The sequence below is a fragment of the Pan paniscus genome, chromosome 19 (assembly GCF_029289425.2).
Source record: "Pan paniscus chromosome 19, NHGRI_mPanPan1-v2.0_pri, whole genome shotgun sequence".
Taxonomy (NCBI): Eukaryota; Metazoa; Chordata; class Mammalia; order Primates; family Hominidae; genus Pan; species Pan paniscus.
In genome coordinates, this window is record NC_073268.2 from 17662634 (window position 1) to 17682389 (window position 19756).

Consider the following 19756-nt stretch of genomic DNA (forward strand, 5'->3'; position numbering starts at 1 on the left):
GTGGTGGCGGGCACCTGTAGTCCCAGCTACATGGGAGGCTGAGGCAGGAGAATGGTGTGAACCCAGGAGGCAGAGCTTGCAGTGAGCCAAGATCGCACCACTGCACTCCAGCCTGGACAACAGAGCGAGACTCCATCTAAAAAAAAAAAAAAAAACTACATGAAAACCCAAGGAAAACTCTTACTGACATTGGTCTAGGCAAAGAATTCATGACTAAGAACTCGAAAGCACAAGCAACAACAACAAAAAAAGACAAATGAGACAACTAAACTAAAAAGCTTCTGCACAGCAAAAGAAATAATCAACAGAATGAACAGACAACTTGAAGAATAGGAGAAAATATTTGCAAACTATGCATCCAACAAGGACTGATATCCAGAATGTACCAAGAACTCAAACAGATCAAAGACAACAAAAGCAACAAATAATCCTGTTAAAAAGTGGGCAAATGACATGAATAGACATTTTTCAAAAGAAGATATATAAATGGCCAAACGAGCATTATGAAAAAATGGAAAGCAGTGTGGAGATTTCTCAAAGAACTAAAAATAGAACTACTGTATGATCCAACAATTCCACTACTAGGTATATATGCCCAAAGGAAAAGAAACCATTATCTCAAAAAGATACCTACACTCATATGTTTATCACAGCACAATCCACAATAGCAAAGACATAAAATCAACCTAAGTGTCCATCAATGGATGACTGGATAAAGAAAACGTGGCACACACACACACACACACACACACACACACACACACACACAGTGGAATACTAGTCAGCCACAGAAAAGAATGAAATAACATATTTTACAGCAACATGGATGAAACTATTAACTATCTGACTTTCTGTTTCTGACTTGTTTCACTTAAGATAATGAAAGCCATTTATAGGTAGGAGCCAAATTTATAGGTGGGAGCCAAATGTGTACACATGGACATAGAGCATGAAATAATAGTTACTGGAGACTTGGAAGTGTGGGAAGGGGGTGAAGGATGAAAAATTACTTAATAAGTAAAATATATAACTATTCGAATAATGGTTACACTAAAAGCCAGACTTTACCAGGATGCAATATATCTTGTAACAAAACTGCATTTGCACCCCTTAAATTTATACAAATAAAAAATAAAATTATATAATTCCAAGGACCGAGCATAAGAACTTGATATCGCCTAATGGAGGAAGAGAAGAATTGCTAACATCAGGTCATGAACACCACAGATTTCATGTTTTTGGAGGTACTGTTTCTACCATTAATACGAATACCCTTTCCAACCACTTTCAAGACTCCTGGCAAAAGGAAGAAAGTACTGTTAAGGATGAAGAAGAAAACAGATGAGAGATTTCAACAGAAAAAAAAACACACACACACACACAAACAAAGGCGTGGGAGTAATAATTATATTGGCATGTATGGAGATTTATGACTAACGAGTATGTGGTTCTTGCCTGGGAAAGGTTCTGTGATAAAGGGAAGAGTGGTGAACAAAATTATGAAGGGGTGAGGAGGCTAAGCATGAGAGTTTGGCCTCTATAGACTCATTTGATAATAGGAAGAGCATCTAAATTCTTGAGCAGGAAAATGACATGGTGAAAATAGTATTTTAAGAGAATTAGTCTAGCAGTTAATGTGCAGGAAAACTAGAGATTAGAGATAGAATGTTTGAATATTGGGGCAGTATAATCCAGGTTTTGTAATGCCTTTTATGACAAAATTCACTCCTCATTTTTCTCAGCCTACACTAGTGGGAGATTTGTAAAATATAAATTAATTCATATATAAAATACCACCCCTCCCAACCCCAAAATCAGTTACAAAAGTATTATCTTCTATACTTTTGAAGAAGTCTTTTTTACCTGGATTCTGAGAGACCAAATAAGAAACATCAGCCACAGCTTTAAGGAAATTTGAAAAATCCAGCATTCCATTAACTATAAAAATGGTTCCAAAACAGAAGTGAAAAAAACTCCATCAGCAAACATTATTAGCAAACTCACTAAGAACATAAGATAAAAGTGGCAACTAAAAATGTAAATAGAATTAACTAATGACATTAGAATACTATTATCTATACACAGAGCAGTCGACATTATATATAGAATGTAAAAAGAATATTTACCAGAAAAAAATTTACATATTGTAATTAGGTAGTAAATAGTGTTCCAGCAGTAATAAGAATGCTATGGGACTAGTACTATAGATACTGCAGTGCTCTTTGCTCAAGACTAATTTTTATATTTGTAGTTCTTCAAGATTCTTCAAGTTAAATAACTATGAATTCATCTTCTCCTGTCATTAAATAAACGAGCCCAACTTTGACAGGGTTTATTTACATCAGTGATGTTATCTATGTCACGAAGAAAACAAGTATAAATCTATATTTCAATTTAATGTCATCTGAGCAGAAATAGCCTACAGAGGAATACTTCAGTGCTTCCAATTGTCTGCAGAGGAAATGACAAGGCTTGGTTGTTCTCACTTCCATACCACAGAAGCACTTTCTCCAATACTGAAAAGTCTATCAAGTTGTCTGTCTCCACTTCTTCAGTGTAACAACTTGAGAGTGGGTTCTGGTTCTCCTTTCTTTCAAAAACAGTGAAACATCTGTCCAAATTTTAATGAACTACTTTGACTTGTTTTCTGATATTGTTGTGACTTTGGGTTGGCAAAGATCTTTTAGATAAGATATCAAAAGCAATTCATGAAAGAAAAAAATTGCAGACTGGACTTCATCAAAAGTATGAATTTTTCCTTTTCTAAAAACATTCTTAAGAGAATAAAAAGACAAGCAACAGAATGGAATAAAATATCTACGAATCACATATCCAATAAAGGACTTATATTCAGAATATATAAAGAATCTCAAAATACAATAATAAGAACACAATTTTTCAATGGGCAAAAAATATACAAATGGCAAACAAGCACATGAAAAGATATTCAACATTATTTAATCATTCAGGAAATGCAAATTAAAACCACAATCAGATAATAACTGTGTATCTATTAGAACAACCATAATTTTTAAAGGCTGATCAATTCAAGGGTGGCAAGAGCAAGAGCATACAAAAAAAGCAGTATACAACAATATGAATAAATCTTAGTCATATAATATTAAGGGGAAAAACAAAAGATTATATACATCATGAAAAACTGTTTACTAAAGTTTTTTGAACAACTAAAATTTTTGAACTATTTTACAAAAATACCTATCCATAACAATAATACTATTTAAACAGAAAAATAAGAGAATAATGAATATAGGATTCAAGATAATTCTTACCTCAGGTTGGGGAAAACAGAATAATAGGTTGCTTAGGAAAGTTTACAGTTGGATGTAAATTATTGACAAGGTCCTACTTTTTATTTTGGGTGGTTGGGTCAAGTATTTATTACATTATTTAAATTACGTAACTAAATAAGATTAGACCATGCGTGGAACAATAATGAGAATACGCCATAATCCAGTCTAGTAATTAATCAATCCAATTACATAAACCTGAGGCCAATTTTCAATATCATTATTGTAAGTAATGTTCTTGTAACATGTAAAAATGTTTTGTAACATACAATATGACCAAAAATGATGTTTTTACAATATATTTTAAGGTTTAGCTTTCCTATCATTTGTAATTAATCTGACAAACATATTTATGATTGCAGACCCTTAAACTAATACTGAAAAGATAAAACTTACCATCAATATCAACAGTCTTTAGTGCCTGTCGCATTTCTAAATCACTTATAGAAATTCTCAAGATGCAAAGGATCACTGGAAGATCATTCACATAAATCTTACCACTTCGAATTTTACTAAAAATTTTACAGGCTTTATGAAGTGCTGCACACACATAACAAAACATTTAGTTAATTAATCAAAAAGAATAATTATCCTTATTCCCCCCACTCTCAAAAAAATAATAATCACTAAAAAGGGAGCCAATCTGTGTTTTCAGCCTTTCAAACTTGTTTCTTTTTTACCCCACCCTCTTCAATCTTTTAATATTCAAATCTTTCAACCTGTTTCCTAAAGAACTTTCAGAAACTGTCAGACAAGTCACACAAGGGCACATAGGCAAAGGCTTCCACAACTTGCCCTAGGAATGGTAAATTTTTCCTCTGTGTTCCCATAGCACTTACTATGTATCTCAGTGAAAGCCCTTGGTATTATGATTGCTTGCATGTCAATATCCCTCACTAAACTGTCAGCTTCTATGGAGCAAGATTTTTCATTCTTCTGTTTCTAGTGCCTAATTAAGAAATTCTCAAAAAAATGTCTATTGAACTGAATTTTTTGGTTCAGTGGATACTACACTTTATTTTCAGAAAAGAGGCAATTGATGATAGTGCTGTTTTTGTTTGTCTTTTTAGAGCCAGAGTTTCTCTGTTGCCCAGGCTGGAATGCAGTAGTGCGATCATGGCTCACTGCAGTCTCAAACTCCTGTCGCGAAATCCTGGGCTTAAACAATCCTCCTACCTCAGCCTCTCCAGTAGCTAGGACTACCGCTGTGTGCCAACATGCCCAACTAATTTTTTGTTTTTGTTATTTTTTGTAGACATGGGATCTCACTATATTGCCCAGGCTGGTCTTGAACTCCTGGTCTCAAATGATCCTCCCACATTGGCCTTCCGCAGTGCTGGGAATACAGGCATGAGCCACCTCACCTAGCCCTAACAGTGATAAATACAAAATAATGACTAAAGAGTTGATAATAATGGCTTTAATAAAATAAGTTTTAGTAGAATTTTGGAGGTGGAAGCCAGATTTCCATGAAATGGGAAGTGAGAAAATTCAGCAACTAATGAAAACAACTCCTTCAAAAGGCTTCTCTGAAAAAATATTGAGTATAAAATTAGCAAAGCATAGGCCTTGAGAAAGCAGAAGAAAATCAAGAAATGAAAGGATTATCTGGTGAAAGGGCACCTTTTCCAATGAGACAAGATGAAAGGATATGAATGTTGTTTGTAGGTAAGAATATCAAGGAGTTTAGGAAGCTTCCCAACAGCCCTTACTAACTCTCCATGAAAAAGCAAAGCCACATGATCCAGTAATCCCACTTCTGGGTATTTATCCAAAAGAATTAAAACCAGGATTTTGAAGAGACAGTAGTACTCCCCTGTTCACTGCAGTACTATTCACAATAGCCAACCTATGGAAAACAATCTAAATATCTGTGGAAACAACCTAAATGTCAGATAAATAGGGGGGGGTGAAGTACGTTATATACATATGACAGAATATCAATCAGCCTTTAAAAAGAAGAAAATCCTGTAATATGTAATAACATGAATGAATATGAAGGACGTTATGCTAAGTGAAATAAGCCAGTTACACAAGGACAAATACTACAGAATTCCAATTATATAAAGCATCTAAAATAGTCAAACTTATGGAACAAAGAATAGAATTGTAGTTGCCTGGAGCAGGGGGTATGAGGAAATAGTGAGTTGCTAATCAGTGAGTATAAAATTTCAGTTACACAAGATGAATAAGTTCTATAGAAATACTGTACAATATTGTGCCTATAGATAAGAATAACTTACATTTTTAAAATCTGTTAAGAGGGTAGATCTCATGTTAAATATTTTTACCACAATAAAATTTTTTTCAAAAGAAATAGGGGAGAAAAGATTCAGTTTCATAGATTTCAGACTAGCAAGTTTTAATTTTATTTTAATTAAGTAAAACATTTTTAAATGTTTAAAGTTGGATAGGTGACATAATTGAGTATTTGAGGAGAGTAGTGAAGGTTTGGAATAGATACCAAAGGAAACAGGAGAGATCACACCAAAACTTAAAGGGAATACCAACTGGTGCTAAGGGCAGCTGAGGTTGGAAATCATACAATCATAGTGGCATCAAATGGAGAGGTCAAGGAAATAAAATTCTAAATAAAAAGAGCTGGAAGTATAAGAGATTGTGAGTGAAGAATAAGACATTGAAGTCTGAGATTTTCACATAATGACAATGTGTAATTTGTGGCCATCAGTGTTGGTCAGGGGAATCAAGGTAAAATTATTGGTTTTGAACGTGTGAAGCTCCAGAAGTATGAATCACCCATTTGGACACTAAGATACACAATATGACAACCAGAGTTAAGGTAAAAGGAAAACTAAGTGAAATTATTCCATAAGTATAAAGGAGAAACCCAAGATACGGGAGAGGTCAGTGTCATGAAGGAGTGAAGGGTAGTATAAGCCTTAATATTAAGATACCAAAGACTAAATTCCAGTGATATCAGTGACTCCAGCACTTACTAATTTATCCATGGGATGTAATATGCAGACATTTTTCCAAAAAATACATTTGAACTAGTATAAGCTCCATATTATATTTTCCCTATCTTACCAATACAACCAAAGATATTTATGGATTAAACTATCTACTTTTGCTTCCTCACAGCCCGCAGCATTTGCCATATCATGTATTGTCAGTTGATACCATAAGCCATTAGGAGTAGATGAAGAGGCACTAACTGCTGAAACAATTCCTAAAAAGCACATAACCAGGAAATGTATTCAAGAAATTTAAGAACCTCTTATTACCACTTAATTCTTTTGAGTGTAAATATCCATGGGTTACTTCATCATATAATGTCATGTAGAGGTTAGACAGCATTTCCTTTTCCCTGTCAAAGAAACAGCCATATTAGAAAGTGGCAATGAAAATATGCAAATTCCATTTTAAAATATTAGCAAACTTACCAATAGTCTGAGATTCATAAGAACCTTTCTTGAAGACTGTCCAAGTTATGGAAAATTCCATATTCTTCACTTCAGAAGTCTCACCTTATTTCTTTTCGAGATATTTTTCTATAAAGCAGAATTCACCCTAGTCTGCAAATAGTGCCCATGACCTACTATCCTTCGACTGTGGTCCAATTTTTCCTATTCTTAATCCAAGTCACAGCAAATTTTTAAGAAAGTTATTATAATAAAGCAAACAAGAACATCTTTAAACAGCCAAAGAATCTCAGATTCCATCACCTATCAGGAAAAATGTCTGGAAAAGATGATTTATCTAATACTATAACATGTAAATTGCTGAAATCATATAATGTTAGTGTTGGAAGACATCTTAAGAGTTCATTTAGTACAAGATCCTTATACAGATGTGGAAAGTGATGCCCAGAGATGTAAATTTTACAAAAGTCTAAGCATGTTAGGTCAATCAGGACTCAAATCTAAGTCTTCCAATTCCATATACAGTGCTCTTATCTCTACACAATCCTAACAGCATAATTAGCATAAACTACTTCATATTCTTTATGTGGAAGGGATAAATGATTCTGGAGGGAAACACCCAAGTCTGAACCCAACATTTAAAAAATAGAGTACAAGGATTTAAATACCGAGTAATTGCAGAAGATGTACAAAGAGGTGATGAAGTCTTGTGAACGCTGTACTGATTCGGCAACTTGCATAAAGAGTTTTCTTTCCTTGTCACCTTCTCCTTTGACAGCTTCAGAAAAGGAGGGATAATCTAGAGCCAAATGCAAGTATGTTGGTGCCTGAGGTGAGTGACACTGGTAATTCAGCATTCTTGGATGATACAACTCTTGAAAGATAATTAATCATACCTTGGCTCCTCATTAATTATGCTTCTGGTGTAAAATTGCCTTTTGTAATTAAATTACATTTAATATAAACTAAAATTTTAATAAACTATGCAATGTTCTTTTGCAAAGCCATGGTTTTCTTAAGTATGCAGTTAATCATGTCATTAATACTTGGTAAATATATAGTAATGGGTTTTACAAAGCAGGGAAAACCTATGGTATAGAGAGAACAAAAAGACTCAGCCACCAGACTCTAGGCTACATATAAAGGCTTTGACTTAAGTGCAATGTGGAGAATCAACACAGTTATTCAAATGATACAGGTAATTTTGTTTTCGATTATCCCTATCATTGAGTAGATTATCCACTTAAGATTGCATGTATAAACATGATTCCAAAAAGGCAAGTACTAGGTGGATAGGAAAGTAGCACTTCAGAAAAATAAGAATTCTAATTACAGGTGTCTTCACTTTTACATGGAACCCTGAGCATTGAGTTTTAATGACCATGCAAGATGTGGAAAAAAGACTCTCACGTTACACAAGATTGACAGGAATTGGTACTGAGATGCCACACGGAACCAAAATCTTCAAAAGACAATGTTTTCAGCAAGAGTGGGGAAGGAAAAAACTTATTCCCCAGAGAAAAAGTATGATTAAAACATGTCTCTATCCCAGCTCCAGGTTAGAAAAAAAGAAAGACTATTCCTCCTGATTAGTCATAATCATAACTCTACATACATGAGTTTGGAACTCAAATCTACACTAAATATATGGGCCAGGGAAACAGAAACCAAAAAATTCATTTAAAATGACCTCAGATTTGTAACACTTCTGAAGTGCATGGCAAAGACAAAAGCAAATTTTCTTTTTAAAAATTCTCTTGAAGAAGGGCAAACTGAAGATTCCCACAGATTTAGATCAACTATATATGAAAGAATGTACAAAATATATATAACACCCAAAGAACAAGTTAACATGAGTGAGAATCAGACAAAACAACAAACACAACATTTAGATCCCCCAAGAATTTCATACAGTGAATTGATCAGATACCAATCTTGAAATAACTATAGAATATGAGCAAAAAACATGACACAGGGCATATTTTAAGAACCATCAAATAAAATTTCTGGAGGTAAAAAATAGAATCACTGAAATTAAAATCTCAGAGGAAAGGTTAAACTATAGATTAGATTCAGCTAGATAAAGAATAAGTGAACTAGAAAGTAGATGGGGAGAAATTACCAAGAACAAAATAGAGAGACAGAATAGACAAAAAATATGAAGCAATATTAAAGAATATAGAAAACAGGATGACAAAATCTAATACACATCTAATAGAAGATACAAAGGGACAGTAAAGAGATTGAAAGAGGGGAAATACTCTAAAAGATAACATATTAGAATTTTCCAGAATTGAAGAAAGGCATGCATTCTCAGATTTAAGAAGCACAGCAAATACTAAGACAGAGGGGAAAAAAGGATATATACCTCTAAGTATACCATAGTGAGTGACTACACAAAAAGATATTCTATGTTCTAATATCTGAAACCTGTGAATGTCACCTTATTTGGAGAAAATGTATTTGCAGATGTAATCAAGTTAAGATCTTGAAATGAAATATACAATGACAGACGTGCTTGTAAGAGAAAGGAAGGAGATGAGATACAGACACAGGAAAAGAGGCCATGTGAAGACTCATGGGAAGATGGAGGCAGAGATTGGAGTTATGCTGCCACAAACCAAAGAACACCTAGGGTTCCTGTTAAAAAAGCAAAAATGTTAGCAGAGAGCACAGTAAAAAAGACAAAAAATAAGTTTAATAGGGAAAAAACGCAAATTTTTCATAAATTCCTGAAAAGATTCCTTGTTCTATTTTTTTTTAAGGAGAAGAAAAAGGAGAATTAAGAACAGAAGAGGAGGAGCAAGACCAGGTAGTGATATTTAAGACTGTGACATTTCAACACTTGGACTAAAAAATATAAGGGAATGTTTGAGGGCTAAGGAAAATACTTGAAGGTAAAAGAAAAATTTCCAAATCTTTATTTACCTCAGTTCTTTTGCTGTGCTGTTGTACTTGTAAACTCTTTCTCCCAACTTTTTTTTCTCCTGAAAAATCAGAGGACTTTTCTTCTCCACAAAGGATTATTGATGTTTCCAATCTAAATGACACAGAAATTGGAATCATTCTTGAATTTCTTTTTGCTTTTTCTTATTCTTTTCAACTTTTAATTATGGAAATTTTCTAACATATACAAAAGTATACAGAATCCCATTACCCAGTTTCAACAGTGGTCAATCCTATTCCATCTATATCCCATCCCTGTTCCCATCCCTTATTATTTTTGAAATAAATCACAGTATATTATTTCCATCTGTAAAGATTTTAATAGAAATCTCTACAAGGTGTCTTTTTTTGTAGAGATTGGGCTGGGTACGGAGGTGCACACCTGTAATCCCAGAACTTTGAGAGGCTAAGGTGGGCAGATTGCTTGAGGTCAGAAGTTCAAGACCAGCCTGGCAAACATGGTGAAACCCCATCTCTACTAAAAATACCAAAAAAATAGACAGACGTTGTGACACATGCCTGTAATCCCAGCTACTCAGGAGGCTGAGGCATAAGAATCGCTTGAACCTGGGAAGTGAGCTGAGATTGAGCCACTGCACTCCAGCCTGGGTGACACAGCAAGACTCCATCTCAAAAACAAAACAAAACAAAACAAAAAACACCATATGACAGCTAAAAATTAACAATTTCTTAATATCATCAAATATACAGGCACCATTCACATTTCCAGTTGTCTTGTAAATGTCATAAAATTTTTTAACATTTTGCATCAGGACTCAATAAAATCCCAGCATCATAATTGACTGAAATGTCTTTTTAACTTCTTTTCATCTATAAGTTCTCCTTCTATACCTTTTATTATCATTATAATTATTATTACTAGGTCATTCATCCTGTAGATTTTCCACAGTCAGGATTTTCCTGATTGTATCACCATGGTTGTAGGATTCTAGAGGCTTGAACATATTAACATTCAATAGTTGAGGGAGATGCAAAACCACTCTCTAGGTGGTGACGTTATTCCATCAGGAAGCACATAATGTCCAATTGGCTATTTGTGGTATTAGCAGCTACTTATACATAATAGATCCAGTAAATCATGAGAGACTGGCTGGGTATGGTAGCTCATGCCTGTAATCACAGCACTTTGGGAAGCCAAGGTGGGCAAATCACCTGAGGTTGGGAGTTCGGGACTAGCCTGGACAATATGATGAAACCCCGTCTCTACTAAAAAAAAAAAAAAAAAAAAAAATTAGCCAGGTGTGGTGGTGCACGCCTGTAGTTCCAGCTACTCAGGAGGCTGAGGCAGGAGAATTGCTTGAACCTGGGAGGCCGAGGTTGCGAGCCAAGATCGCATCACTGCACTCCAGCCTGGGTGACAGGGCAAGACTCTGTCTCAAAAATAAATAAATAAAAATAAAAATAATAAATCACGAGAGACTGAAAAGTGGTTATATTATAAATCTATCATTCCTTCAATCATTAGCTAGAATATTTCTTTTTTGTATGTGTAGAGATGGGATCTTGCTAAGTTGCCCAGACTGGAGTACAGTGACTATTCACAGGTGTGATTATAATAGACACTACAGTTTCAAACTCCCAGGCTCAAGTGATTGCCCCACCTCAGCCTCCTGAGTACTGAATTATAGGCACACACCACAATGCCTGGCTGCTAGAATATTTCTACAAATAGAAACTTTCTCTCATGTACTATTGGGTTGCCTAGTGGTACCAGTTCATATAGAAAGGCAAGATATAGACAGATTCAACTGACTTTAAAAAAAAAAAAGAACAAGAAAGAAAGAAAGGTAAGATAATTGCTCTATTGTTTTCCTTTATTTACCACTTTTCATAACAAAGACTTGGCTCACTTGTAACCTCTAAAAATGACAAAATAATTTTATACCATTTTGAACGCATAGACTTAAATATATTTGATGCAGTTTAATTCCCTGAAATTATTATACTTATTGATGCTCTAATTTTCTCATCTTTTATAGGAAAAGGTGGGAGACTCTTCCAGTAGGCTCTTGAGTCCTTCTGATGAATCCCTGATAGCAGTCTTTTTTATTAATAGTTTCCTTATCTCCGGAAGACAAGATGTTCCAGGCTTACTTTACATTTCCTTTCACAGACATGCAATCAGCATTTCTCTAAAGAGCCTTTTAATAAGAAATGGTATTTCAAGACTAAAGTTTGGGCACTAGAAGCTGAACTTCTTTTTAATCAACATTCTTCTTTCTTATTGTTTGGTTTTCTTTTATTTCTCCTTTTTCCTCTTCTTATTGGACTGTCAAAAACCTTTTTTTTTTTTTTTTTTGAGATGGAGTCTCACTCTGTTGCCCAGGCTAAAAGCACAGTGGTACGATCTCAAGACCTTTCATAACACAAACATTCCACAAACCAGGGGTCCCCAAACTCTGGCCCATGAACCAAAACTCGTCTGCACAGTAGGAGGTAAGTGGCTGGCGAGTAAGCATTACCACCTGAGCTCCACCTCCTGTCAGATCAGCAGCGGCATTAGATTCTCATAGGGACACAAACCCTATTGTGAACTGTGCATGCAAGGGATCTAGGTTTTGCCTCCTTATGAGAGACTAATGCCTGATGATCTTCTGAGGTGGAACAGTTTCATCCAGAAACCACCCCTGCCTCCTCCCCATCCCCTCGTCCATGGAAAAATTATCTCCCATTAAACTGGTCCCTAGTGCCAAAAAGTCTGGAGACCACTGCCATAAACTACACAACAATAAGATAAAATGTAATTATGAATTACATTTGAATTAAATTTTAGAAGAGAAGACACATACTCTTAGAAAGTGCTTCAAGTAATCTAGTGTAGACTTAAATTTCAAGAACAACCCATCAGGACAGTGACTAACTAGATTATATCTACAACAGCTTCAGGTGAACTCAGCCCTAAGCAAAACTGTGACATAAAAAAATATATTATAATTCATGCCACTCCCTTTCTTTAGCAAGTACCTTGGCCTTTTTTTCCAATTTTATTTATTTATTTTATTTTAAATTGATAGACAAAATTATATATATTTATTGTTTCTTAAATTTATTTTTAATTGACAAATAAAATTGTATGTATTTATGGTGCACCCTGCTCTTTTTTTACTGACTTATTTCTCCAAGAAAAAGTATCTTGCTTTTTTGACACACTATCCCTTTAAATCCAATCTCCCAAATTCATACCCTGTGAACCCCCATACTTTGCTCTTCACTTCCCTGAAGCTGCCATATGATTAGATCCCTCTGCAGTCCTCTAGTCGCAAAGCAAGGACTTTCAACTATTTTGCCTATGACCCACAGTCAAAAGTAAATTTTCTACTGAGGTACAATATACATATACAGAGATAAGAGGTGCAATAGAAAGCAAGAGAGAGAGAGGAGGAGGAAAAAGCACTCTAATGTTTTCAATTCTATTCTAACTTATTTATTTAAAAAAAAAAAAAAAACTAGTAGTAAACCAGCTGCAGTGGCTCTCACCTGTAATCCCAGCACTTTGGGAGGCCAAAGTGGCAGGACTGCTTCAGGCCAGGAGTTCAAGACCAGCCTGGGCAATATAGTGAGACCTCACCTCTCCAAAAAATTTAAAAATTAGCCAGGCGTGGTGGTGCACACCTGCAATCCTAGCTACTCAGGAGTCTGAGGTAGGAGAATCCCTTAAGCCCAGGAGTTCCAGGCTGTGATGAGCTACGATCATGCCACTGCACTCCAGCGAGGGTGGTAGAGTAAACTCCTGCCTCAAGAAAGAAAGAAAAAAAAAAAACTAGTAGTGACCTCCTAACCTGATTTCATGACCCATTACCCATTAATGAGTCACAACCTGCAGTTTACTGGTGCTTTATATCCCCCATATATCCTTATTGAAGTTGAGCCTTCTTATTTCTAATATAATCATGACTTCCACTCCATTACATGACTTTTGATCTTTCATCTTTTTTCAAAAAATGATAAAGAAAATAAATTTTTAATCTGATGAATGCAAGACCTCTTTAAATTATCAGGCCCAAAGAGGCATTAAAATGAGATAGGAGTCACTGTCTCACATCCCCTTGAGCTAAGCAATTATTTCAAAGTTGCCTGCTATGTGGACTCTAGACTGTCACCAAGTAGCCACAAATTAACCTAACAATGCCATACACTGGATACTATAACTCATACGCTACAGTTCAGCAATATATAGCCAATCACTAATCAATGTTATTTCTGTAAGCCAGTAAGAATTCCTGAAAAACAACTTTTGTAATCAACCCATCTCCTGATTGGTTCCTTTTTTCTTTAAAATACTGAACCTCTCCTTTGTTCTTCAGAGTACCTCCCAGTGTTTCCCAGGCTGCAGTCCTCAACCTGGGCCTAAACAAACTCTCTACTTATATTAATTTTGCCTCAGTTTCCTTATTTAGGTAAACAAAAGTGTATTTTTTAATTATGAGCTACTTCACACATTTCATAGAATAAGGATGATTTGGTATAAATAATGAATAAGTAAAAACATTTGTCCTGTACCCCATTTTTAAATTTTTTTTATTTTTATATATTTAGAGGGTACAAGTGCAGATTTCTTACATGCACATAGGCATTGTGGTGAGTTTAGGCTTTCAGTGTACCCATCACCAAATTCAACCCTCACCCCTCCTCCTACATTTGTAGTCCCAATGTCTATTATTCTACTCTGTATGTCCATGTGTACGAATTGTTTAGCTCCCACTTACAAGGGAAAACATGCACTGTACCCCATTCTTTTAAGGCATGTGCTTCCCACAGTGCTAACCTATCTTGAAGAAAGCTAATGGAAGAAGGTAAAGGGATGCTCCCACGACCTTCCTTTTCTTCCTAACCTCCCACGACCTTCCTTTTCTTCCTAACCTCCCACGACCTTCCTTTTCTTCCTAGGTAACAAGTTTTATTGTAGTCTTCTAGAAATAATTGCTTCATCTTTTGCCATCTAACAAACAGGAGTAGTGGTGAAAATGTTAGATTAAATAAAAGTGAAATACAGATTTCTGGAAGGTAGAGGAGATTTTTATTTAGGTGCCTCTCCAATCACAATGTGTAGGTAATTTCCAGTTTCACCAACAGGTAAGATGAGCATTTAGTTAAAGATAAAGTGACATAAGCTCTGAATGTTTTCCCAGAGGCTTTTAGATTTTTTTTTATTTTTTAGTCATTTTATAAATAATAAATACAGATTGAGTATTTCTTCTACATGCATTTAAAATGCTAGAACTTCTATGACTAACAAAAGGCAACCAGGCAATGCAGTATACAAGAAAGAACTGCTAAAAGATTCAAATAGCTTGGCCGGGTGCAGTGGCTCACGCTTGTAATCCCAGCACTTTGGGAGGCTCAGGCGGGCAGATCATGAGGTCAGGAGTTCAAGACCAGCCTAGCCAATATGGTGAAATCCCGTCTCTACTAAAAATACAAAAAAAAAAAAAAAAAATTGGCCAGGTGCGGTGGCTCACGCCTATAATCCCAGCACTTTGGGAGGCAGAAGCAGGCGGATCATGAGGTCAGGAGATCGAGACCATCATGGCTAACATGGTGAAACCCCGTCTCTACTAAAAATACAAAAAATTAGCCATGCATGGTGGTGGTCGCCTATAATCCCAGCTACTCGGGAGGCTGAGGCAGGAGAATGGCTTGAACCCAGGAGGCGCAGCTTGCAGTGAGCCAAGATCGTGCCACTACACTCCAGCCTGGGCAACACAGCGAGACTCCATTTCAAAAAAAAAATAGCCGAGTGTGACGGCACACGCCTGTAGTCCCAGCTACTCGGGAGGCTGAGGCAGAAGAATCACTTGAACCCAGGAGGTGGAGGTTGCAGTGAGCCATGGCTGCGCCACTGCACTCCAGCCTGGGTGACAGAGTGAGGCTCCATCTCAAAAAAAAAAAAAACTATTCAAATATCTTAATTTCATGGAAGACACAAAGCCAAGCCTAGAGGAAAGAACCTTCTGTTTCCTTCTTAAATTCTCTTTAAGACAAACTTAACAGACATATGGATAATTGTTCTCCTCTAACTAGAATCCTATGATTCCAGTTAGCTTATAGCTTACTTATAGGCTTCCACATGTGATATAGTTTGACTCTGTGTCCCTACCTAAATCTCATGTTGAATTGTAATCCCCAATATTGGGGGAGAGACCTGGTAGGAAGTGATTGGATCATGGGGGCAGATTTCCCACTTGTTGTTCTCATGATACTGAGTGAGTTCTCATGAGATCTGTTTGTTTAAAAGTATGTGGCACTTCCCTCTTCACTCTCCCTCCTGCTGGCCTTGTGAAGATATGCTTGCTCCCCCTTCCCCTTCCACCATGATTCTAAGTTTCGTGAGGCTTCCCCAGCCTCGCTTCCTGTAAAGTCTGCAGAACCATGAGCAATTAAACCTCTTTTATTTATAAATTACGTAGTCTCAAGTAGTTCTTTATAACAATGTGAGAACCAACTTAGACAACATGGAAGCCTATAGATGGCTGTAAGAGAAGTCAGAAAAAATGTAAGAACAGCTATTTAGGAGTTAAAATTATGCTACTGAAAGAATGACCACAAATATGCATGATCCTATACACATGGCACATTATGAGAACGCATAAGCCACAGCTACATTTTGGCATTCTTAACTTGCAAAAGTATAATTCAATAAAGTAAGTTCAGAGTTTTTAACTTACATTTTTTTATATTCTGGGCTCAAACTCCTAATTTCCGGTGAAATTTTCTTCTCTATTGTTTTAGAAAACTTGATGTATTTCTTGTGGTTAATAGTTCCTGATGACAAGTCAGTTGCAAAAGAATTAGAGCCATCATCTAATAAGTCAATATTTTCCTCTGCCTGGGGAATATAAGAGCCACAATCAAGCATGTCCTCTTTGCACATACATATTAAATATGACATTCTGGGTCAATCATTCATTTTAGATCGATATTCTTTCTCAAATAGTGCTACCGAAGAGAATTTTGTTGAAAAAGGTTTTACTCACTAATGTATTATTTTTCCAGATTCAGTACATACTCTAAATAACTCCAATTATCCTTAGTGCATTATACAGCTATAAAAGAACATCATTTATGAATATGTCTAACAGTTATTGCATCTAGCACTTTTTCTTTTTTTGAGACAGGGTCTCTTTTTGTTGCCTAGGGTGGAGTCTGGTGGTGCAATCATGGCTCACTGCAGCCTTGACCTCCCAGGCTCAAGCAATTCTCCCACCTCAGCCTCCTGAGAAGCTGAGACCACAGACATGCACCATCACGCCTGGCTAATTTTTTATTATTCGTAGAGATGAGGTCTCCCTACATTGCCAAGGCTGGTCTCGAACTTCTGAGCTCAAGCAGTCCTCCCACCTCAGCCTCCCAAAGTGCTAGAATTACAGGCATGAGCTACCTCTCCCAGCCTGGATCTAGCTATTAAGGCATCAAGGTACAAAAGTTTATCATACTCTTTGCCAAGCAAGATACAAAAGTTTATCATACTCTTTGCAAAGCAGTATTTTTATTATAAACATTAACTCGATTTTAGATACAAACTAAAGCCATGATCCATGAAAGAAATAATCGATAAGTTAAACTTCATTTAAAGCTTCTGCTCTGTGAAAGACACCATATCAAGACAATGAAAGGACAAGTCACAGACTGGGAGAAAATGTTTTCAAAAGACATATTTCATAAAGAATTGTCATCCAAAATATACAAAGAACTCTTAAAACATAATAAAAAAGAACTCAATTTTAAAATGAGCTAAAGACTTGAACAGACACCTCACCAAAGAAGATACACAGAAACATGGTAAATAATGATATGAAAAGAGGCTCAACATTATAATGGGATTAGGGAACTGCAAATTAAAAGGAAATACCATTACATACCTGTAAGAATGATGAAATTTTAACAAAAAAAAAAAAACTATAAAACTCTGATAAAGGAAACTGAAGAAGACACAAATAAATGAGAAAATGGCCCAAGTTCATGGATTCAAAACATTAATATTGTTTAAATGTCCATACTTTCCAATGATATCTACAGATTCAATGCAATTCCTCTCAAAATTCTGATGTCATTTTTCACAGAAATAAAAAAATCCTAACATTCATATGGAAACAGTAAACACCCCATATAGCCAAAGCAATCTTAAGCAAAAAGAACAAAGTTGGAGGCATCACACTTCCTAATTTCAAAACAGATGATAAAGCTATAGTAATCAAAACAGAATGTTACTGGCATAAAAACAGACACATCAATCAATAGGACAGGATAGAAAGCCTAGAAATTTTCCAAATATTTACAGTCAGCTGATTTTCAACAAAGGTGCCAAGTACACACAATGGGGAAAGAACAGTCTCTTCAATAAATGGCATTGGGAAAACTGGATATCCTTCTGCAGAAAAATGAAATTGGGACATTATCTCACACCATATACAAATATCAATTTAAAATGCATTAAAGATTTAAACACAAGACCTAAAACTGTAAAGTTACAAGAAGATAGGGGAAAAGCTCTACCACATTGGTCTGGGGAATGATTTGTTGGATAAGACTCTATAAGCACAGGCAACAAAAGCAAAAATGGAAAATGGGATTATATGAAACTAAAAAGCTTCTGTACAGCAAGGGAAACAATCAACAGGGGAGAAACAACCCACAGAAAGGGAGAAAATATTTGCAAACCTTACATCTGTTAAGGCGATAAAGGATTTATACCCAAATTACATAAGGAACTCAACTCAAGCAAGAAAACAAACTATCCAATCAAAAAATGTGTGAAGGATCTGAACAGACATTCTCAAAAGAAGACATACGAATGGCCTATCGGTTTGTGAAAAAATGCTCAATATCACTAATTATTAGGGAAATGCAAAATAAAATTGCAATGAGATATCATCTCACACTATTCTGTTAGATATTCTGTTAGCTATTCTGTTAGAATAGCTATTATCAAAAAGACAAAGGATAACAAGTGTTGGCAAGGATGTGGAGAAAAGGGAACATCTGCACACTGTTGGTATGAATGTTAGTACAGCCATTCTAGAAAACAGTATGGAGGTTCCTCAAAAACTAAAAACAGAATTACCATGTGATCCAGCAATCCCACTTCTGGGTATATATCCAAAGGAATTGAAATTAATATGTTGAAGAGATATCTGCACTCCCATATTCATTTCAGCATTATTCACAATAGCCAAGATATAAAAGTAACCTAAGTGTCCATCAACAGATGAATACATAAAGAAAATGTGGTGAATATATACAAATGAATACCATACAGCTTTTAAAAAGAAGGAAACTGTCATTCACCATAACATGGATAGAACTGGAAGACACTATGCTAAGTAAAATAAGCCAGGCACAGAAAGACAAACACTGTATGATCTCAATTACATGTGAAATCTAAAAATGTTGTTCTCATAGAAACAGGGAGTAGAAAGATGGTTATCAGAGGCTGGGGGGTGGAGAGGTTTGGGGGAGGAAGAGGGATGGGGAATGGGAAGACATTGATCAAAGGGCACAGAGTTTCAGTGAGACTGGAGGAACAAGTTTTAGTGATCTAATGCATTGGTGAACATGGTTAGTAAATAATATATACTTCAAAATCACTAAAATATTTTTTATGTTCTTACCACAAAAAAAAGTTGGTAATGATTATGCTAATAGCTAGATTAAATATTTCTATAATGTATACATAGATCAAAATACTACATTATGCCCCAAAATACACACAATTATTATTTGTCAATCTAAAATAATAATAAAAAACTCAATTAAGAAAAAAGAATGGCAATAACCCAAAACACTGACAACAACAAATGCTGGCAAGGATGTGAAGCAAGAACTCTCATCATTGCTGATGGGAATGCAAAATGGTACAACCACTTTGGAATACAGTTTGGCAGTTTCTTACAAAACTAAACATACTTTTACCATACAATCCAACTATTGCACTTGTTAGTATTTACTCAAACAAGTTGAAACTTTATTTCCACATAAAAACCTACAATTGGATGTTTATAGCAGCTGTATTCATAATTGCCAAAACTTGAAAGCAATCAAGATGTCCTTCAGTAATTAATAAATAAACTGTGTTAAATGTAGAGAATGGGATATTATTTA

The 19756-nt window shown here is 35.5% G+C and overlaps 1 protein-coding gene across 25 annotated transcripts in view; it reads right to left on the minus strand.

Moving 5' to 3' along the window:
* The window catches only part of EFCAB13 (EF-hand calcium binding domain 13), an 87274-nt gene that overhangs the window by 58864 nt on the left and 8654 nt on the right, over positions 1-19756 (minus strand). For 22 of the 25 annotated variants that reach the window (XM_055100928.2, XM_055100919.2, XM_055100918.2 and 19 more), the window contains 6 exons: positions 16324-16484; positions 9620-9731; positions 7360-7490; positions 6554-6636; positions 3705-3848; positions 1864-1938 (listed from right to left, as the gene is read on the minus strand). In XM_055100928.2, the coding sequence (XP_054956903.1) occupies positions 1864-1938; positions 3705-3848; positions 6554-6636; positions 7360-7490; positions 9620-9731; positions 16324-16484 (706 nt within the window). Of the gene's footprint in view, positions 1-1863; positions 1939-3704; positions 3849-6553; positions 6637-7359; positions 7491-9619; positions 9732-10156; positions 16000-16323; positions 16485-19756 lie in introns of those variants that run through there. The other 3 variants (XR_008621581.2, XM_055100917.2, XM_055100934.2) reach the window with 1 other exon arrangement.